This window comes from Dama dama, chromosome 24 (genome assembly GCF_033118175.1).
Source record: "Dama dama isolate Ldn47 chromosome 24, ASM3311817v1, whole genome shotgun sequence".
NCBI classification, from domain to species: domain Eukaryota; kingdom Metazoa; phylum Chordata; class Mammalia; order Artiodactyla; family Cervidae; genus Dama; species Dama dama.
In genome coordinates, this window is record NC_083704.1 from 45,785,470 (window position 1) to 45,808,868 (window position 23,399).

At 40.3% G+C, this 23,399-nt stretch overlaps 1 protein-coding gene across 20 annotated transcripts in view; it reads left to right on the forward strand.

Annotated features, from left to right (window-relative positions):
• Nucleotides 1–23,399, forward strand: part of FHIT (fragile histidine triad diadenosine triphosphatase) — a 1,512,191-nt gene that overhangs the window by 1,206,097 nt on the left and 282,695 nt on the right. For all 20 annotated transcript variants that reach the window (XM_061128197.1, XM_061128194.1, XM_061128188.1 and 17 more), the window contains 2 exons: nucleotides 15,920–16,065; nucleotides 18,925–18,954. In XM_061128197.1, the coding sequence (XP_060984180.1) occupies nucleotides 15,920–16,065; nucleotides 18,925–18,954 (176 nt within the window). The remainder of the gene's footprint in view (nucleotides 1–15,919; nucleotides 16,066–18,924; nucleotides 18,955–23,399) is intronic.

Genomic DNA, 23,399 nt, shown 5'->3' on the forward strand with positions numbered 1-23,399 from the left:
TGGGAAGACCCAGAGGGATCAGGTGGAGAGGGAGGTGGGAGGGGGGATCGGGATGGGGAATACGTGTAAATCCATGGCTGATTCATGTCAATGTATGACAAAAACCACTACAATATTGTAAAGTAATTAGCCTCCAACTAATAAAACTAAATGGAAAAAAAAAAAAAAAAACTAGAGAGGAAAAACAAATTATAAGATAAACTAATTCCTGGACCCTGCCTCCAGTGATGTTCTAGATTGTAAAGGGAAGGAAAATACTGACAGAAATAATATGAAAGAATGGACTGTGGAAGAATAAGGGTGAAGTTTTGAGTCGGTGAAGTTCTAGGTTCTAAATGATAGCGCCAGTGTTGGTGAGCAACAGTATTTAAGTCACATACCCGAGAGGCAAAGAGGGGTGTGCTGAACAGAACGAGGTCTTGAAGGAATTTTGTTGACTTTGTTTTAAGCAACTTTTACTTATTGCCTGAAATATGCTATTCTTAAAAAGCAAAAAGTAAGTAAGGTAGTCTCACAGCCGTGTCCGACTCTTTGCGATCCCATGGACTGCAGTCTGTGCTGCTACTCTGTCCATGGAATTCTCCAGGCAAAAAGTACTTGAGTGGGTTGCCATTTCCTTCTCCAAGGGATCTTCCCACCCTGGGAATCAAACCTGAGTCTCCTGTATTGCAGGCAGATTCTTTACCATCTGAACCTCTAGGGAAGCAAACACAGCTCCAAAACCCCCAAACCTTATAACCCTCATAAAGTTGGTATAAATATTAACCCAGTGTTAATAATGAAATCAGGCTAAGAGATTTGAGGAAGAAAGAGTGACTGTGAATGTGTTTCTGGTTTGAAACTCTGTATTTCTAAATGCATTTCTTCTATTATTATTATTTTAGAGATATCAGAGCTTCTTTTGTCATTGGTAGTTGACTTTATTAGGAGAAGAGTCTAAGCAGATGGAAAGAACAAAACTTTTTCCCTTTGCAGGCTTTGGAGGTTTAGTGATAAATGCTGAGCTATATTTGCATACAAATCACTATCTTGAAAAACCCTGCTTTCTTGACACTTTGGCAATGTTGTTTATTGCTGAGGTTTTTTTTTTTTTTTTTTTTAATGAATTATCTTTTTGTTTTTAGAGGATGCCTGATTAGCTTATTCTAGTCTGGAAGTCCCAGAGTGACAATAAAATGTCTTTTGCTTCTTGTTTTGGAAGCATTTGGAAATGACTTGCTACTTAGAGTTTTCACTCTTTTTTTTTTCCTGGTAGGGTTTTCTGCATTTTTATTGTTGTAAATGATTTAGCCCATTCTTTAATTTTGAATGAATCACACAATTATCTTTATGTGTCCAGCTGTCTTTTGTTAGAAGAGACATGTTTTAAATTGCTCACTGCTGAATCAGATTAAAATGACTTTAGTGTTAGTCTATTTTAAAAAATCTTTAGTATGTCTTTTGTGGAGGGTTCATTCTTGTGAACAAGTTGCTCAGACACAGAGTTAACTTTTTTCTTTCACTCTTCAGGAGTGGGTCTATTAGAGTCTAAGCTAAAATGAATAGAAGCATGAGCTTGTTTGTAATCACTCTCGGGGATGAATTTCAGATAATTCTGCTAATTTAAATTAGTGATTCTTACCTTTGTTGGGGTCCAGAGTCTAATAACTTTTTGTATGATGAAGACCAAAGGAGAAAAACAGATACACATAAGCATGCACAGCGTATTCCGTTTTGTAAACAGTTTCAGGAGATTATTCATAGGAGCCCTGGAGTCCATCTAGACAGCCAGGTTAGGAAAGTCTGTTTAGTTGGTTCCAGGAAATCTGCAAATTTAGGAAGCCAGGGTCTCTAAACGGTGAGCCATGTGACATAGCCTCCATTCATCTATCTCCTAAATTACATCACTTTCTACCCACCTCCTCAGCCAAAACCCTGGAGTCTTCTTCGATCCCCCTCTTTCCTTTGCTCTCCCCACCTCCATGAGTAAGTCCTATTGCTCCTGCCTCAGAAACATGTCTTAAAATTTCTGCACCCCCCCCCCCCTCACTGCCACCACCATTGTCCAGGCCTATTTTCAATCTCGTATCTGGTCTCTGGTAAAGACATCCCCAGTGGCCTTCAGCTTTCACCCTTGCTTTGATGGAAATGTATTTTTTTTTCCTACACAACATTTAGAGTGATCTTTCGAAAAGAGAACTCAGAGTCTGTCACAAACCTTCACTTCCCACTGGCTGAAATGTTCTGGAGGTAACCCTAGACGTGTAGAATTAATCCAAACTGCCAACTCCAGGGGAGCAGGCCTGGTTTACTAGTTTGTTGTCTGTGTCTGTGAGTCTGCTTCTTTTTCTTTTTATCATGTTCACTAGTTATGTTTTTTAGGTTCCATATATCATACAGTATTTATCTTCCTCTTTTTGACTTATTTCACTTAACATAGTGCCCTCCAAGTCTATCCATGTTGCTGCAAATGGCAAAATTTCTTTCTTTTTGTGACTAAATAGTATTCCATTGTATGCAAGTATCTGTATATATGCATACCATACCTTCTTAATCCATTCATCTGTTGATGTACACTTAGGTTTCTTAAATACCTTGAAAATTGTGAATAATGCTGCTATGAACATTAGGATGCATGTATCTTTTTGAATAGGTGTTCTTTTTTTTTTTCTCCAGATGCATACCTAGGTGTGGAATTGTTGAGTCATGTGGTAGTTCTTGTTTTAGTGTTTTGAGGAACCTCCATACTGTTTTCCACAGTGGCTGCACTAATTTACATTTAACTGGGTGTCTTTTAGATTAGAACTTCAGGACTTAGCTTTTTTTCCTTTTTAAGTGTATTTCCCTCAGTAATTTTCATGTTAGTGAGTTGTCTGGTCAGTTTCTATAGTCTCTTAGGAAGAAAGGTTTTCTAGATTAAGCATTGAATAAGCATCCATGCCATTTATCCGTTCATTGAATATTCATTAAAGGCCTATCCTGTATTGAACACCATGGATGCCAGGTGAGCCTGACTGCTAGGGAATGTTTCCTATCTTCTAAGAATGCCCTACCTGCCAAATATTCCCTTTTAACGTCTTATTCCCTTTTTTCTGTCTCTCATTTTCTATTTCTTTTCTCCCATTAAGGAGTCTCTGCTATTCTATAATTCATAGTTTGCTTGCTCTTTGCTTTCACATAGTATGTGAACTATGATATTAGGGTTTTTCACTGGCTTGTTGATCTGCACTGAAGATCTTCTGGGAAATGGAATTTTCAGTGGCTCTTGAGGGGCATAAACAAGCCTGAAGCTGAAAGCTGTGCTTTTCAGGACCTGATGGAATTTGCCCTGGATGGATGCTACCTATAGGGAGGCAGCTGGATTTCAATCTGGCCACCCTCTAGAAGTAGATACTGAACGTGAGCTCTCCTTATTCCCAAACTGAGTAGAATATAATTGTGTACATGGTAAAGTGCTATTAAATTATTTATGTTGCTTGTGGTTTTCCCGCAGCTCTCCCATGAATTGCAGATCTTTAGTGTTACTTTCTGATCTATACTAGAGGAAAAAGCTTTTCACAGACTTTTTGAAGTGATTCTCACAGCAGAGTGTATATGTAGGTTGATTTTGTTTTTTGTTTTTTTTTTTTAATCTCTCATTGGGAATGATCCTTAAATATTTCTTTCAGCTGCTGAGTGTACTTCATTCCTCTTCTATTGAAATTCTTCTCCAACTCTTAACACCTAAGAGCATTTTTATGGCATTGTCATTATGTTGTGTTCTTACGCCTACGTTGGCACATTATGGACAGATACTTCTGTGTGGCAGTAAATTTCTTTGTCAGTACTCTCCTCACCATACTTATTTAAAGTTCACTTGCTTCTGTATATTTCTGGGACCATACCAAGAATACTAAATTTTCATAACAATTACTTAGAGATGTTGTAAGAGTGAGAAATGATTCCATATTTTTAAGAAAGAGGAAAAAGAGTCGTGGAAATAGTCTTTCCTTTTGCCCTAATTAGAGAATGGCAGATCGTTTGTTTGTATGCTTATATTCTTCCTTCCCTCAAGGCAGCTGTTGTTGTTGTTCATTGTTGTTCAGTTGCTAAATCCTGTCTTTTTGACCCCATGAACTGCAGCACACCAGGTTTCTCTGTCCATCACTGAACTAGTAAATCTCCTCCTTAACCCTACCAAGGCCTCAGAGTCCTCTTCAACAGACTTCTCTAAGCAGCTACACAGGTTACCTGGAGTTAGCAGAAGAGAGGAAACCCATTTCATAAACTTGGTGTTGTGCTAGGAGAACAGGTGATGAGCAGAGCCCCGCCACCCTGCTGGCTGGCTGGTCCTAGTCCTAGTTCCAAAGACTCAGTGACATTGCTGGTTGGCTTGCAGAAGGGAGAAGAGCTTTGAGGTCTCATACTGGCAGTTAAATGCTCTAGTCTATAAGTGACATTACCACTTTTGCTAACGACTTCTTGGCTGGAATTCCTTCAGCTTTACCCAACCATGAGGATCCAGGGAGTATAATCCTGTCACATGCCTAGACCTGACAAAAATTGAAATAGGGAGCCTTTTGCACTAATGACTGCCATGTCCTACTCAATGTATTTTAATGCTCAGCTTCTCAGTGAATTTCATGAAGCAGAAGGCCCTCTTGCTTTGCTCATATTACTAGGATATGTGCTCTACTTTTTGGTTAAAACACAGAAGTCTTCAGGCATCTCTTGGTATAGGTAAAGGATGCTCAGTATTCCCAAAAGAAGATCAGTTCCGTTCAGTTCAGTCGCTCAGTCGTGTCCGACTCTTTGCAACCCCAGGCAGCACGCAGCATGCCAGGCCTCCCTGTCCATCACAAACTCCCGGAGTTTACTCAAACTCATGTCCATTGAGTCGGTGATGCCATCCAGCCATCTCATCCTCTGTCATCCCCTTCTCCTCCTGCCCCCAATCCCTCCCAGCATCAGAGTCTTTTCCAATGAGTCAACTCTTCGCATGAGGTGGCCAAAGTATTGGAGTTTCTGCTTTAGCATCAGCCCTTCCATTGAACACCCAGGACTGATCTCCTTTAGGATGGACTGGTTGGATCTCCTTGCAGTCCAAGGGACTCTCAAGAGTCTTCTCCAACACCAGAGTTCAAAAGCATCAATTTTTCAGTGCTCAGCTTTCTTCCCAGTCCAACTCTCACATCCATACATGACTATTGGAAAAACCATAGCCTTGACCAGACAGACTTTTGTTGGCAAACTAATGTCTCTGCTTTTTAATATGCTATCTAGGTTAGTTATAACTTTCCTTCCAAAGAGTAAGTGTCTTTTAATTTCATGGCTCCAGTCACCATCTGCAGTGATTTTGGAGCCCAAAAAAATAAAGTCTGACACTGTTTTCACTGTCTCCCCATCTATTTCCCATGAGGTGATGGGACCAGATGCCAGGATCTTAGTTTTCTGAATGTTAAGCTTTAAGCCAACTTTTTCCCTCTCTTCTTTCACTTTCATCAAGAGGCTTTTTAGTTCCTCTTCACTCTCTGCCATAAGGGTGGTGTCATCTGCATATCTGAGGTTATTGATATTTCTCCCAGAAATCTTGATTCCAGCTTGTGCTTCTTCCAACCCAGCATTTCTCATGATATACTCTGCATATAAGTTAAATAAGCAGGGTGACAATACACAGCCTTGACGTACTTCTTTTCTTATTTGGAACCAGTCTGTTGAACCCAGGTCTCCCACACTGTAGATAGACCGCTTTACTGCCTGAGCTACCAGGGAAGCCCAAAAGAAGATCAGTAGACTGAAATATTTCTGAGACACTTGTTGTGTACAATATTCTACAAAAAAAAAAAAAAAAAAAAATAGTCTTACTATTGAAAAAAAATAAGAAAAACTGCTTAGTATCTCTTCTCTTTTTTTAAATCAGAAATACACATTAGTACATAGTTTATCTTGATGAGTTGTACTGTAAAGAAACCTATTTTACCTCATTTCAGTTTTTATTACCCTTCTTTGACCACACCAATGTTTTGTTTTCTCTTGTGTAATGTCTATTAACGTCTCATGGAAGCAGTGTTCTGGGGAACCACTGTAGTAAACACTCTACCAGGTACCTGGAGACTTCTGTGACCTTGGGAAGCAGCGAAACAGCATGGATGATTTTCATGCATGACCTAGTTAGGTTTTTCACTTTATTACTGTGTGGTCTTGGATGTGTAGTTTCACTATTTTTGTTCTCTACTTTCGAATGTGGGAAAATAAGAGTGATATTATCTACCTCAAAGGATTGCTGATTATCACTAGGACATTGTAGGCAGCAAACAAGCGTTATGTTATTTTTTTCCTTCCCTTTCTGATATTACATTTCCCCCACATACTTAGTTTAATATAAGCATGTAACTTTTTTTTTTCTTTTTTCTTTTCCAATTCTCTTAGGATAATATAGGATTCTTTTTCCTTGAAATATTCACAGAGTATGTGAAATTTAAACAAAGAATCTGCATGAGAATGTTTTCTGGCTGAAGGCTCCTCTTTCATTTTGCTTTTTTTTTTTGGTTGTTATTGTTTATGTTTTTGATTTCTTTTTGTTTTTTATTGGAGTATTGTTGTTTTCAGTTCAGTTCAGTTCATTTGGTCAGTCATGTCCGACTCTTTGTGACCCCGTGAATCGCAGCACTCCAGGCCTCCCTGTCCATCACCAACTCCCGGAATCTACCCAAACCCATGTCCATCAAGTCGGTGATGCCATCCAGCCATCTCATCCTCTGTCGTCCCCTTCTCCTCCTGCCCCCAATCCTTCCCAGCATCAGGGTCTTACAGTGTTATATTAGTTTCTGCTATACAACAAAATGAATCAGACTCTTTGTGTGTGTGTGTGTGTATCCCCTCCCTCTTGGTCCTCCATCCCACCCCTGCCCCCATCCCCACCCTCTAAGTTATCAAAGAACACTGAGCTTCTTGTACCATAAAGCAGGTTCCCACTAGCTATCTGTTTTATACATGGCAGTGCACATACGTCAGTCTTAATCTCTCAGTTCATCCCCCCCACACCCCATGTCCACATATTCATTCTCTACATCTTGTGTCTTTATTCCTGCTTGCAAATAGTTTCATCAGTACCATTTTTCTAGATTCCACATATCTGCTTAAATATGTGATATTTTTCTCTTTTTGAATTACTACAATCTGCATGACAAACTCTAGATCCATCCATATCTCTACAAATGACCCAGTTCTCTTTCCTTTTATGGCTGAGTAATAGTCCATCACGTGTATGTACCACATCTTTTTTATCCATTCATCTGTTGATGGGCATTTAGGTTGCTTACATGTCCCAGCTACTCTAAATATTGCTGCAGTAAACAGTGGGGTGCATGTGTCTTTTTGAATTACAGTTTTCTACCCATTCCAGTATTCTGGCATGGAGAATTCCATGGATAGAGGAGCCTGGCAGGCTACAGTCTGTGGGGTTGCAAAGAGTCAGACACAACTGACAGGCTTTCACTTTTCACTTTCTCAGGGTATATGCCCAGTAGTGAGATTGCAAGGTCATATGGTAGTTCTATTTTCAGTTTTTTAAGTAACCTTCATACTGTTCTGCACAGTGACTTTATCAATTTACATTCCTACCAACAGTGCAAGAGGGTTCCCTTTCTCTATTCCCTCTCCAGCATTTATGGTTTGTAGATTTTTTTGTTGTTGTTGTTGATGGCCTTTCTGACCAGTGTGAGGTAGTAGTTTGGATTTATATTTGAAAAGACCCTGATGCTGGGAGGGATTGGAGGCAGGAGGAGAAGGGGATGACAGAGGATGAGATGGCTAAATGGCATCACCGACTCAATGGGCATGAATTTGAGTAAACTCCGGGAGTTGGTGATGGACAGGGAGGCCTGGCTTGCTGCTATTCCTGGGGTCACAAAGAGTCAGACACGACTGAGCAACTGAACTGAACTGAACTGAATGATTAGTGAGGTTCACCATCTTTTCATGTGCCTCTTGGTCATCTTCTTTGGATATATGTATGTTTAGGTCTTCTGACCATTTTTTGATTGCATTGTTTGTTTTTTCAATATTGAGCTTCAATTGTGAAAGTCACCCATTTACTTCTCCCTACAAATGTGGCTCTCCCCTCTGAGCATCCAGATCAGTGCAGAAGTTTTGGGGTTTGCTCAGGGCAGATCTATCAGCAAAAAGATATCTGATTCTTCTCCCACAGATGACTAAGGGCTTGTGTCTTTGGCTCAAAGCATTCTCCAGGACACAACATGAGAATTCTACAGGAAATTTGTGAGATGCTTTCCCTGAGATCCAGGTATGAGCAGCATACTGTCATTATCTTAATTCCATTGTCCTGGAATGTATCATACTCTGGAAATTAAATTTTGTTAAAATTACATTCATGCCATTTATATTTATGGTTGATGAATATTCCAATGAAGTCTTCTTTGAGTTACTGAAATGGATATGTTAATATCCAGTAAAGGTATGGCCCAAACTGTCAATATGCCACTTTATAATTATATTAGTTAATTTTGGGGGTAATATTTCTACCTTTCTTATTTAAAAAATGTCACAGAAGTGCCTACATCATGAGTAGGAGATGGCTTTTGAGATGCCACCTACTTTGATTCAAAACTGCAACTGTACTTCTCAACTGTGCTACTTAACTCAAATTAATTGAATCTTTCTTAAAAATACTTCATGGTCATCCTGGTGTTGTTTCTTGAACTGAATTAAGAATTATTTTAAATATTTGCAAGGGCTAGGATTATTTGTTAGAGCAAATAATTCATTTAACAGGGTCTGTGGAAGTCTGCAGTACAAGCTGGAATGTTCCTTGCTTGTCATTAAACTACGTACTGATCTTTATAGAGATGAATATAGATTTTTTTAAATTAGTTCTGAAGAATGACTGATTCTTTTTTTCTTAATTCTTCATCATATTATTTGATGCTGACTTACTCCATATTCATACATACACATGCTAATCAGCTTCATCAGAATCAGTAATATTTTGACGGTTTGATTTATTTTAGTGACTTTTCTATTCTGAATCCCTAGAATAGATCAGATATGGAAAAATAAATCGGAGCAAGCCTGAGCAACTCTGAGAATAATATTCTGCTTGTCGTCTTTAATTAATCATCAGAATCAGTACATTTCCATTTCTATGTCACGACTCTATATTTAAATAGTTCATATTCGTCATGGAATTGCTCATAAGAGTATTTTTAAATCATCAATTATTATTCTTGATGAGCAAATTCCAAACTTATCAAATTTTTTTTAAACAGAAATGCAGCAACAATAATGATCATTTGCTATAGTTGGGACAGTTCTCACTTATACAGCATCTCGTTTTGTTTTCAACTCCACAAGACCTTTGCAGTTGTTTCTTTCTTTTTTTCTTTCTTTTCTTTTGGTTCATGAAGTGGTATGGGAAGCCCCAGAGAGAATATATGGGTCTCCTGTGACAAGCACACTCCAGTGGGTGGTGACTGCTCAGAGGTGGGGCTTTCTTGTTAGCTCGGTGGTAAAGAACTCAATTGCCAATGCAGGAGATGTGGACTCAATCCCTATGTCGGGAAGATCCCCTGGAGGAGGAAATGGCAACCCGCTCCAGTATTCTTGCCTGGAAAATCCCATGGACAGAGGAACCTGGTGGGCTCCAATCCATAGGGTCACATAGAGTGGGACATGACTTTGTGATTTTTCTGCAGAAGCCTAGCTGGGATTTTTTTTATAGCATATTAGTCTCAGGTTTCCAAAAGAACAACAACAATAAAGCCCCTAGAATTTGCAAAGTCCATAAAGGCATGACTTTGGAAAGTCACATAGCGACACTCTCATCACCTTCCACTGATCAAAGCAAGCCAAAGGCCGGCCCAAACTCAACAGAAAGGGAAATAGACTCCAACTCTTGGTGGGAGGAGCAGCAAAGTCACTTAGCAAAAGGACATGTAGCATGGGAGGGATTCTTGTGTTTTTGTTGGTGAATAAACTAGCACAGTATCTTTAGGCATTCCACTTGATTTCTTTCTTAAATTGTGAGTATTCTGAATTGACTGTGTGTCAGTAGGAGTTCAGCACAGGGCCTGGAATGTTGCCACCTCACTTTAATGTGACAAAAACTCCCTACATGTTCATCCAGAAGGACAGAGACAGTCACTTCTGGACTGGTTGTGAGAGTGGAGAGGAAGAGGAAAAGAAAAGGCATTATCCAGTTTCTGGTAGTCCTTGGTGATACAAATGATGCTATGAGAAAGTCAATGGCTCCCAATAATTAGACTGTCTAACAAGCAATGGGGTTTTCAGTGCATCTGACAGCGTGACTCATTGACATTGACTGTAATATCTAATCTTCCTCCGATCTGTCAACCCAAGGGAGCCCAAGATACCTTGAAGAAACTGAAGCTCAAAGATGGAAAAGGGTGAAAACACAGGCTCTGCATCCCTCTGGCTTGCTCCCGCTGATATGAGATAGGTCTCTTATTCTTGATCCCCTTGTTCACAGTTCCCTGGTAGAACAGGGGCATTCTCAAGGCTTCCTCTGCTCAGCACTAAGCCCCCTTCCACTGCAGGGTTGTATGTCTCCTTTCTTCATTTGAAGCTGTGTTTTTCTCTGACCCTTAGCAGTTTTGCACAATATATTTGTATTTCATGAAAAGCATGAATCTCTTCCATGAACAGAAGGACTCTGGCAATGGAGGGCACACTTTTAATAAGAGGACTCACAGAGACTGAGTCATGAAACCTATACAAAGTATAATGTCACAAAGCTATACTTAATAACATGGACTTTGGACTCAGAAAGGCTTGAGTTGAATTCTACTTTTAGTCTCATCTGGAGTGTGCTGTCTTGCACATATTTCTTATTTTCTGTAAGCTGTAATTTCCTCATCTGAAAAATAGGAATTATAATACTCCACTGATTTGTTGGAAAGTTGAAGTCAATGAGAGAGAGAGTGCACATATAAGCCAAATAGTGATTTTGACCAAAGGAAGAATGCCCGGCAACTTTGATGCATCCATTGCTAGGCCATTTTCAAGGACAAAATATTTTGGTCCAAATTTGGAGAAATACTTTCTGATTTTAGAAGATGGAAATGCAGAACCATACTGAAAAGTTGATCTAAGACCCCTAGTCAGTTAGATCTGCCTCCTCTGTGCTCCCACAACAGTCTGTACTGATTTCTATCACTAGCACTCATCTCTGCATCATGGGGCTTCCCTTGTGACTCAGCTGGTAAAGAATCTGCCTGCAATGTGAAAGATCTGGGTTCAATCCCTGGGTTGGGAAGATCCCCTGGAGAAGGAAAAGGCTACCCACTCCAGTACTCTGGCCTAGAAAATTCCATTCCCATGTATAGTCCATTGGGTTGCAAAGAATCAGACACGACTGAGCGACTTTCACTTCACTGCACCATGGGCTTCCCTGGTGACTCTGACGGTAAAGAATCTGCCCGCAGTGCAGGAGACCCAGGTTCGATCCCTGAGTCAGGAATATCCCCTGGAGGAGGGAATGGCTACCCACTCCAGTAATTTTGCCTGGAGAATCCCACAGACAGAGGAGCCTGGCAGGCTGCAGTCGATGGGGTCACAAAGAGTCTGACATGACTGGGTGACTAACACTGCACTTTCTCTGTGTCATAGGATCTATTAATGCTACATGACAGTTTGGAATAATAGAGGGTGAACTCTTCAAAATCAGTTAGTCTGTTGCATTCATCTTGGCATCCTAGATCTTCACACAAAACCCAGACTGAAAGCAGGCTATTGACATAGGATGGATGGATGAATGAGTTGCCAGCCAACCCTCTGGTTGGTTCACTCCTATTTGTGAAGTTCACTGTAAATCTTATCTGAACTTAAATGCCTTTGTTAATTTTCTTCAGCTATGAGAAATCCCTTGGTTGACCACAGGAACTAAATCATGATTGTTGATCTTCTCTTCTTTAAAAAAAAAAAAAAAAAATTATTACTAAATGAATGTCTCTACTTTAGATTATAGGGTGAGGCTAGATCCCATTTGATAATCTCTTTCACAGCCTTTCAGACTTGATGAGTACTGGATAAACATATTAAATTCAACAGAGTAGATTACCTTCTTGGAGGGTTACCATGCATGTTGGCTGAAAAGTCTCTTCAGAGGTGTTAATTATGCACCAAGAGGACCCAGGAGAAAGGGTGTTCTTGTAGCCTATGAGTAATATGGGATTTGCCCACTAACAAGGCCTAAGAGTCTTCAAATTAAATTATGTTGCATCTGTGATATTACCTTAAACCAATTGGCATATAAACAGTGGCAGCAGAATTTTGAGAGCTGTCTGCTCTTCTTCAAGATTAATTTGCTTTCCCTGAGTTGTTTTTCTAGGAACAACATGAAGCACATGGTACCCACTGTCTTAGAGTAGTATGCTATTTTCTCCTTTTTAATATGAGAGTTGTGAGTTAATTTTATTTATTCATTTTTAAAAAAATTTTTGAATATACTGGGTCTTTATTGCTGTGTGAGCTTTAATAAATAAAGTTTGTCTGAGACCCCAACTATTCTAGGTAGAAACGACTATTTTCCAGGTATAAGAGAGTTTTGTTTTTTTTTTTTAAGGATTTTACCTTTATAATTTTACTTCCCTTTGGGCTCACATGAAAATTAGTTTACATTAAAAATGAGTTGACGTTTCTCTAGCTCTCATCCAACATTAGTTCTAACCATGCTAGATCTGAAGGATAAACTTCTTTGAATTAAAAACATATATTGTAGACTATCCCAATCTCATGTAAATGATTGTAAAGTCGTCACCGTTTCGTCAGGATCTTAGTCCTCGGAAGTGCCTGATGCAAAGATCTGGTTTGCTATTTATTCTCTCGTTCCAGCAAGAGGTATTAAGTATCTCTGGTGGTGTAGGTGGTGGTAAATTAGCAGTAAACAAGACACATGCTTCCCTTGTGTGGAGCTTCCTTTCTCATCTGGATACATAGTAATGAAGCAACAAAAGTGCCAGCTGGTGGCGAGGGCTATGGAAAGATTAAAACAGGGGGATGGGGGAGTGAGTACAGGCAGCGGATAAACACCCTAGCAGTTACATGCTCTTTTGAGAGACTGGCATTCAGATTAGGATCTGAATTAGAAGCAGCCATGGAAAGATCAGGGGGAATTGATCCAGTCAGAACAAATAACCAGAACAAAACCCCCCAAATCTAGGAAGGAGCTTAGTGTGTTTGGAGAACAGAAAGAAAGCAAATATCGCAGACGGTTAGTATACAAGGGCTTCCCAGGTGACTCGGTGGAAAAGCACCCGTGTGCCCAGACAGGGGATGCTGTTCCATCTCTAGGTGGGGAAGATCCCCTGGAGGCAGAAATGGCAACCGACTCCAGTGTTCTTGCCTGGAGAATCCCAAGGACAGAGGAGCCTGGCAGACTACATGGAGTTTCAAAGATCAGACATGATTTAGCAACTAAACAGCAACAACATAGTATACAGGAGAGTGGTGAGGAGAAAGAGACTCGGAAGGTGGGTAAGCATCACTCAGGATGCAGCCTACCTTGAGGGTGAGACTCGGGCTCTGCTCTGGCTGTAGAGGAACTGAGAAGATAGTTGATCCTGACTTTCTAATGCCCAATTAGTGCCTGGAATGACCCCAGGGAGTGTGTTGCTGAGCACGTCTGCTACTGGCCAGGTCAACTACTCACATTGCACCCAGGGGCTGCCGACCCCCACTGTGTGTAACGCCAGGCCCCACTGACTCCCTGTAGAATGATGTGGAGCCTGCCTGTATGGGTCATTTCTAGGTTTAGATGCCTGTGTGGCCATCCTCAGGGTCCCAACAGAACAAAGAAGTGATCATACATGTGACTACCAGCTGAAGTGTGCACGTTTGACAGTAATCTCCATTCCATTTTTTTTTTTTTTTGCATCAAGATATGTTTGTGTGTGTGTGTGTGTGTTTGTGTTATATGCAGATAATATGACTTTTTATTTAAGGGTTGGGTTGCCGGGAATATTATGTTAGGACAGTGTTGCCTAAATGGGTTGGTGAAAAATGTTTACCTAAATGAGAATGTGTTAAGTCTGTTTAACTGTTCTGTGACATGTTGTATTACTAATATTCAGTTAAAATGATAAATGTATGTGATGTATCACCTTGCAGTTTGGTATACACAAGATAAAAAATACCTCAGGTCTGCCATTTTGGATCAGTTTCATAAACAGTTGGAATCATTAAACATTAGGTTAAGCTAAGCCTTTAGCATCAGGCAAGCAAAATGAACAGGTATTGCGATTTTTATGACATTGAAAATGAAAAACATTTTAGATATTATTCATATTACTAAATTTACATTAGACACAAAGATTGCCAGATTCATTCCACCCGTTTTCACAGTCAGCAGTTGTTTAAATAAAATATTATTCCCTTCCCTACCTAGTTGCTGTGTGTAGACATTGCCAACCACAGTAATTATGAATGTTGTTGGAAGCTTGCAAAGTTGTCAGCTTGCTGTGGTTTGGTGAAGTCAGAGCCTAAGGGAGGGTGTAAATTAAAGCAGAGAGGAGGAAGACTGGGAAAGGTCTCTTTTAACAACAACCAAAAAAAAAAAAAAAGCAACTCAGTGGGAGTGGAGGCTGGCAATCTGCTAAAAGGAAATGAAAGGAAATTCTTCATTTCTAAACGGTTCATTGACCCATGATAATAAAGCAGCCCTGCAAAGAAGGATAATTATCTTTTTAAGTATCAGATGCCCTGTGGGTAAAGGCCTCCCTTCTCCTCTCTTGAAAAATGAACTGAGATTAAACAAATACTCCTTTTCCTAGTTTACCATTGACATGAATTTCCTGGTTATGAGCAAAAGTAATCACTTTTCCCTTTTTCTTTTCCCCCCTTGTCTTATGGAAATCAAACCCGCCCAGCTGAGCTCAGTGCACTTCCCCCGGGCCCTGAGTCCTACCAATAGTATGGGGAGCTAAAATGCTTGATATTCTGGAGAGAATAGCAATTGCAAACTTGTGGTTTTATTATGCCCCTTAGCTCCTTGGCTCGAGGCAGAAGCATGCTTTTTTTAAAAACAAGAAAAACGAAAGACACAGAAAAGAACGTTAGCTTTTTTTCTCCTGCTGGTATCTGAAAAATAAACAAGAAATTCAGTGTAGCTTGTGTGTGTGTATATATGTATGTGTACATGTCTCTATGTGTATACCCATACATATATGATGAGTTCAAATACAAAAAGGAAGTGAAATGTTATCTATGATGTGACATTGAATATTTTTTTGCTACCCACAAATGATCAAACATGTATGCTTTTTCTCTAGACTTTTGTTTGTTCAGACCAATAATGTAAACATGTTGACTAGTCTGACTAATAGAATACATTAAGATGGTTTCAATTGCACAATCAGAAAACCTAAATTGCTTACCCATGTGGCACATCTCCTTGTTATAAATGAAGTTGGCTGTACATTTTCAGAATGTCTATACTCCTTTAAAAAAGAAAGCTGCTGTTATATTTTCATTAGCTATTCTTCTAGAGAGATGTTAAAGTCTTAACCATGATGCTCTTCATAGAAAAACCAAATAAATATTCCAGTTGCTTTTCCAATCCAGAGCCTTTGGCTCCTTGAGAAGACTGAGCTTCAAAATAGAGTCCAGGAGATAATGGTCCAGAATAGATCGTGCCTCATGGCATAATTACTTCAGCCAGCACTTAAGCCTTTTTGAACATTGATGTCTTTTTCTCTTAAAAGAACTTTCTCAGGGCACCACAGCTTCTCCTTCAGAGTATAATTAGCCGTGTTTGTCAGCTCTGTTTGAACTCCTTGGAGTTCAGTGGTTGGTAAATATTTGTTCTTTTATCCCTTCGCCTTTGTGAGTTCAGGCCCCGGGCCTGATTCAGTGCTATGGGTATAAACTTCTTGGCGAAAACATTCCCTAAAGCAAGCAGAATGTACCTTAACAGACCTCACTGCAGATGTCCTCGTGTGTCCTCTCCGGCCAGTGGAGCGCTTCCGAGACATGAGTCCCGAAGAAGTGGCTGACTTGTTTCAGGCTGCACAGAGAGTCGGCACAGTGGTGGAGAAGCATTTCCAGGGCACCTCGCTCACGTTCTCCATGCAGGTGAGTATACACAGAGCTCAGAAAGTATTTTTCATCCTTTTCACATTGAACTCTCTCCCATGACAATGTTTCCCCATTTTGTGCAGTGTAATATTGGCTTCCCTTGTGGCTCAGTGATAAAGAATCAACCTGCCAGTACAGTAGATGCAGAGGATTTGGGTTCGATTCCTGGGTCAGGAAGATCCCCTGGAGAAGGGAACAGCTACCTGCTCTAGTATTCTTGCCTGGAGAATTCTATGGACAGAGGAAGCTGGCAGGCTACAGTCCGTGGGGTCGCAAAGAGTCAGACATGACTGAGCGACTGAGCACACATGCAGCCTGATGCTGGGTTGGCCAAAAAAGTCCGTTAAGGGTTTTCTGTAAGATGTCATAAAAAAGAAAAAGTCCAAACAAACTTTTTGGCCAACACAGTAGTTTTGTTTTTCTTTTGTTTTCTTCCTCTTACATGATTTCTTTTGTCTGTAGTGCACATCACAACCCATCAGGTTGACTTCAGGACCCACTAATGGATTGAGAACCAATGGGTCTGAAAACCATTGATGACACAGGTCTGCTTCATCTTGGCTACAGCAAGGCACAAATTCTCACCCCAAGTAGTCTGGGTCCTAGGAGTCAAAAGACTTTCCTAAATTTGCAGAGTTCTACTTTAATTTTGAAATTTCTGACTTTAAAAATACTGCTTGTTCTGCTAGTCCAAACCGGATGAACATTTACTTTTGCTTTCAGTTCAGTTCAGTCGTTCAGTCATGTCTGACTCTTTGCGACCCCATGAGCCACAGCACACCAGGCCTCCCTGTCCATCGCCAACTCCCGGACTCCACCCAAACCCATGTCCATTGAGTTGGTGATGCCATCCAACCATCTCATCCTCTGTCATCCCCTTCTCCTCCTGCCTTCAATCTTTCCCAGCATCAGGGTCTTTTCAAATGAGTCAGCTCTTCACATCAGGTGGCCAAAGTATTGGAGTTTCAGCTTCAACATTAGTCCTTCCAATGAATATCCAGGACTGATCTCCTTTAGGATGGACTGGTTGGATCCCCTTGCAGTCCAAGGGACACTCAAGAGTCTTCTCCAACACCACAGTTGAAAAACATCAATTCTTCGGCGCTCAGCTTTCTTTATAGTCCAACTCTGACGTCATACATGACCAGTGGAAAAACCATAGCCTTGACTAGACGGACCTTTGTTGACAAAATAATGTCTCTGCTTTTTAATGTGCTGTCTAGGTTGGTCATAACTGTCCTTCCAAGGAGTAAGCGTCTTTTAATTTCATGGCTGCAATCACCATCTGCAGTGATTTGGGAGCCCAGGAAAATAAAGTCAGCCACTGTTTCCACTGTTTCCCCATCTATTTGCCATGAAGTGATGGGACTGGATGCCATGATCTTAATTTTCTGAATGTTGAGCTTTAAGCCAACTTTTTCACTCTCTTTAATTTCATCAAGAGGTTCTTTAGTTCTTCTTCACTTTCTGCCATAAGGGTGGTATTATCTGCATATCTGAGGTTATTGATATTTCCCCTGGCAGTCTTGATTCCAACTTGTGCTTCTCCCAACCCAGCATTCCTCATGATGTACTCTGCATATAAGTTAAATAAGCAGGGTGACAATATACAGCCTTGATGTACTCCTTTTCCTGTTTGGAACCAGTCTGTTGTTCCATGTCCAGTTCTAACTGTTGCTTCCTGACCTGCATACAGGTTTCTCAAGAGGCAGGTCAGGTGGTCTGGTATTCCCATCTCTTTCAGAATTTTCCACAGTTTATTGTAATCCACACAGTCAAAGGCTTTGGCATAGTCAATAAAGCAGAAGTAGATGTTTTTCTGGAACTCTCTTGCTTTTTCGATGATCCAATGGATGTTGGCAATCTGATCACTGGTTCTCTGCCTTTTCTAAAACCAGCTTGAACATCTGGAAGTTCACAGTTCATATATTGTTGAAGCCTGGCTTGGAGAATTTTAAGCATTACTTTACAGCATGTGAGATGAGTGTAATTGTGCGGTAGTTTGAGCATTCTTTGTCATTGCCTTTCTTTGGGATTGGAATGAAAATTGACCTTTTCCAGTCCTGTGGCCACTGCTGAGTTTTCCAAATTTGCTGGCATATTGAGTGCAGCACTTTCACAGCATCATCTTTCAGGATTTGAAATAGGTCAACTGGAATTCCATCACCTCCACTAGCTTTGTTCATAGTGATGCTTCCTAAGGCCCACTTGACTTGACATCCAGGATGTCTGCCTCTGGCTAGTGACTGGATTTGTTTGCCTATTTTCAACTATTTCAACAAACAGTTTTGTTGGGATTCCGAAATCCTAGGGGAGAACCCAGGATAGGGACAGAGTCCAGCTGGAATAACACTTCCTTCCACCTTTTCTCTCAAGGTCAGAATAGCCAGGAAGGGCCCCCTCTCCCTTCTGTTGCTGTGTGAGAGCCCATATTCTTGCCCAATGGATTACGTTTATGGCAGATTTCCTAAGTTGAGACTTAAAGTCATCAGGCATTAATTAAACTACATCTGGATTAAAGATAACCAAAAGGTATGATTCTTTCCAGTCTTCCTTTAATGCCATTAAAACCATAGCCGAAAGCAAAGAACATACAAGTAGGAAGGGGGTTGACTCACTGGACAATTTGTGTCATTTTTATACATAACTTCTCACTTACTCCCAGACAAAAATGGAGAACTGTCAGGTTCCATACATTTGAAGCTCATGGTCCCCATGAGGAAACTATAAATTAATACACAATGAAATTGGATCTAAATTATTAATGGGCGGTATTTCTGAATAAGCAGGAGATACCATCTATCTGTTCTCACCTCTGTGTTTTTTTTTTTTTTTCCTTTGTTTTCCTATTTCTAGGATGGCCCTGAAGCTGGACAGACGGTGAAGGTGAGTGCTTATTATGTACATACAAATTAATAGGGGGTGATTACGAGAACTAATAAAAAATCACACCGAGTCATTTAGAGCACATTACTGTTTCACTATGTTATCTTCGAGGTCAGGGAGACCCTTGGCGTTAGAGCCATAAATCCTGACATTATAAACTTTGCCAAGCAATATGTTTCCCATTAGTTTGTAAGACATTTACCTTTTGTAGTAAAATTATTATTGTCCAAAAGCTCAAACAGAAACTAAATCATGGAGTCCTGAAATGCAAGCCAGGGTCCAAGGAGCTCATGGGAGGTGGTGTCTAGGAAACAGCATAGATGTCGGGTATGGATTGCTGTGTCTCCTGTGAGGCCGGGGCCCCACTGACAGCCTTCTAGTTCTCTATGCCATCTCTTTTGCACTTTGCTGATGTTGAGCGGAGGGCTTGCTCTTGCACTGGCCCCACATTTGGGCTGTCCCTTCACTCCTCACCCTGTGTTCCCCTCTGTTCTCTTCCTCTCCACCCACACCCCTACTCTTTCCCTCCCTTTGTACTTAATACCAGAGTTCAATGTGACAGTCAGTGGAGCTCAGAAATGGGTTTTAAGTGCGCCAGAAGAGGGAAGGAGGATTTATTAGGATAGTGTCTGCTTTCTTAATAAAATAAAACAAGAGAATGAAATCCTGGATGATTCTGAAGCTGAGTTTCAATCCCCTTCATACAAATTCAAATTTCTATGCAGTTAGTTCCTAAGCCAAAATCATAGAAAAGTTCTTTTTTTTCCCCCTCCATGTTAGACATCAGAAGCAAGTCTAACTGGGGTGTTAATGTTACATTTTTGTGAAATAAGGTTTTATGGCTTTGAGACTGGCTGTGAGCAAGTAAGGTAATGCTTGGTACCAAGCAATGCCAAATAAACTTACTGCGCCTTTGATGCTCATCTGCATGTGGCTATAATGCTTAACACAGCTACCACGGGGCTTTTAACATAGAGTCTCTGGGAAGTTCTTTAAGGAGCAAATGTAATTCCTTATGATAAAAAAGAGCTTAGCCTTGCTCCAGACACTGTGATAAAGATGGGATTCTCAGCTTTTCTCAGCCTCTGTGCCTGGCTTCCAAACATGCAGATGGTAAAAAAAAAAAAAAAAAAAGAAAGAAAAAAAAAAAAAAAAACAGTCTAATAGAAGTAGCTTCATTTTGAAATTGTTTTTTGAAATACAGAAATCCAGTTGCTAGACTTTTAAAAAAAATCAATATTCAAATATAAATCCCCAAACTAGCAGATGAGTTAGATGCTTACTTTGTGCAGTATCTATTTAATGGAGTTCCTTCAGCCATTCACAGAACACTGCAAAGGCATCAGAGTGACAGGGGAGAAATTCAGACCTTGTCAAGAGGCGTGCACAGGTTGATAGAGTACACGAAGGAAACAGCTGAAATGTATATGAGTATATATGTTATACGATCTCAAAATTTTATTTCAGGATTCTGACTGGAACATTAAAATCTTTCCTAGGCAAGCAGGCACTGAATAGAGACAAAAAGTAAATTAGTGGTTACCAAGGACTGTAGGAAAAAGGGAATGGGAAATGAGTACTGAGAAGTAGTTTCTTTTGGGGATGATTAGTGGGGGAATTAGTGGTGATAGTTGTGCAACATTATGAATATTTTTAAAACCTACTGAATCCTGCATTTGAAAATGGTAACTTTTATGTTATTTGAATTGTATATCAATTAAAAATGGCAATAAAACCTAAAAAAAAAAAAGCAAAAAAACCCAACAAGCACTGAATCTAGTATGGCTGACTACCATGGCTCTGGACACTCTGACTCTAGTACTGATTGCTTTTTCATGTCCCAGTGATCTGGCCAAAATTTTTAATCATTTTGTTAGCTTTGGTGGTGATGATGGAGTAATTTATGGAGTATAGCACTCAGATATAAATTGTTGAATGTGGTTCTTATCATTATTACCATTGTATTTTAGCTTAAGCTGTTTGTTTGTTTTTAGATTACAGTTTTTGGAAATTTTTGATTTTTTTTTTTTTTTTTTTACAGTTTTTGGTAGATTATATTCTTTTGGACATCTTTCAGTTGTTTCCTATGTGATCACAGGATTTCTCCCATATGAATTACCTGGGCCATCTCAAACCCTTTGTGTAATATTAAATGGCTAAATAAAGCATCCACATGCATTTGACCCTTGAATAACAGAAGTTTGAATGGTGAGGGTTCACTTATATAGGCATTTTTTCAGTAGTAAATACTGTAGTAATATAGATCAGTGGTTGGTGGAATCTGCAGATGCAGAAGTGCATGTATCTGGGCTGACTATAAATTATACATGGATTTTCCACTTCGAGGGAGATTTGGAACTGTTAACCCCCAGGTTTTAAGAGTCAGCTGTACATACAGCTGGGCTTCCCCAGTGGCTCAGCAGTAAAGAATCTACCTGCAACACAGGAGACATGGGTTCGATCCCTGGGTCTGGAAGATTCCCTGAAGGAGGGCATGGCAACCCATTCCAGTATTCTTGCCTGGAGAATCCCATGGACAGAGGATCCTGGTAGGCTACAGTCCGTAGTGTCACAAAGAGTTGGATGTGACTAAACTGACTGAGCATGCATGTACATACAACTATAATCTCGGTGGATGACAAAGTTTTGAAAACTGTCCTTTTAGAACAAGTCTACATATCAAAAGTTGTCTAATCTATTTTTTCTAAGTATGATTCTTATACTAGCTACATAAGAATTACTTTTCATGTTACTTTAATAGAAAGGTTGATTCTGTTTTTATTCTGAATCTACTGACAGGATCTTTGTGTTTGGGGCTTTTGAGTCTTCACTGGTAACATACACATCCTATGAGTCTTCTCAGATTGTAGATATTTACTAGTCTTGCTGTTCCACGGTGATAAAATAGTACACAGTGATGGCCCCATAACCTTGACCCAAGGAAGCCAGAAGTCAGCCCCACCAGAGAGCAAAACTGCATCGTCAATATTTAGCTATTGGGTTTTGGCTTTTTAATTATTTATTTATTGTTATTTTTGGCTGCACTGAGTCTTTGTTGTGGTACAGTGTTTTCTCTAGTTGCAGTAGGCAGGGGCTACTCTCTAGCTGTGGCTCCGGGCTTCTTATTGCAGTAGCTTCTCTCATTGTGGTTCTTGGGCTCGAGAGCACAGGCTCAGTAGCTGTGTTGCATGGGCTTAGTTGCTCTGTGACATGTGGGATCTTCCCAGACCAGGAATTGAAGCCATTTCCCATGCATTGCATGGTGAATTCTTAATCACTCGACCACCGTGGAAGCCCCTAGCTATTGGGTTTTGAAAACAAAATCTGACTGAGCATTTCAGATTTTGAAATTCACACAGTTGAATATTATGAGGCTGTATTTGACAGCCTGCCATGGAAAATGCAGTGACTGTTTTGTTCATCTTTGCTTCTGTCTGTTGATATCCCACCTAATGCCTGGGTTCTAAACCATTTTTGTCTCCCACTGCATGGTAATAGCAATAAGCCCATAATGGTCTCTTCCTCTGAAGCAACCATTGTTGTTAGTGGAGGTGCACTGCTGAGTGAGCCTCTTGAACATGGTGCCCCTTTAGGGTTTTTTGTTTTGTGGGCTTTAAATTCTTCTTTGCAAAGAACAAGGTGGACTAGCTTACTCAGAGGGGCATTTTTAACAGGGAAGGGAAATATCGAACTAAAAAAGTGGCCTCTTACTTCTCAGCTGATTATTCACTCTCCTGTTTGAGTTTAAATGTAAGAGGGCACCGTTATCCACCAGGTTGATTGCTGAAGCAATTTGAATATCCTACAGGCTTGAGAAATGATCGCTTTTTTCTGCACCACCATATGCATCTATTGATACTTATCACCCTGTACAAGGGGCTTCCCATGTGGTGCTAGTGGTAAAGAATCCACCTGTTGATTCAGGAGTCACAAGAGATGAGGGTTCAATCCCTGGGTTGGGAAGATCCCCTGGAGTATGAAATGGCAACCTGCCCCAGTGTTCTTGCATGGAAAATTCCATGGAGAGAGAAGCTGGTGGGATACGGTCCCTGGGACCACAGAGTCAGATACAACTGAGCAACTAAGTGCACAGCACCTCATCATGTACATATGCAACCAGATGTTGCTTTATCATTAGCCCTCCCAGACACCCCCCCATCTGAAGTAGCCCTCCTAAGCCCCACACTCCCTATCCTGTTTGCCTTTGCCAACTAAAAACAAAACCCCATAACCTAACAGTTGTGGGTTTTGTTTTATTCTGAGATCCTACTGAGGACTATAGCCTGGGAAGACAGTCTCTCAGATAGCTCAGATGAACTGTTCCAAAGAGATGAAAGGGAAGCCAGGATATATAGGAGTTTTACTGGAAAAAATGTAGTAGAACATCAAAAGATTATTGATAATCACACAAAAAACCCTTCACCTCAGGGTAATGATTTTACCGC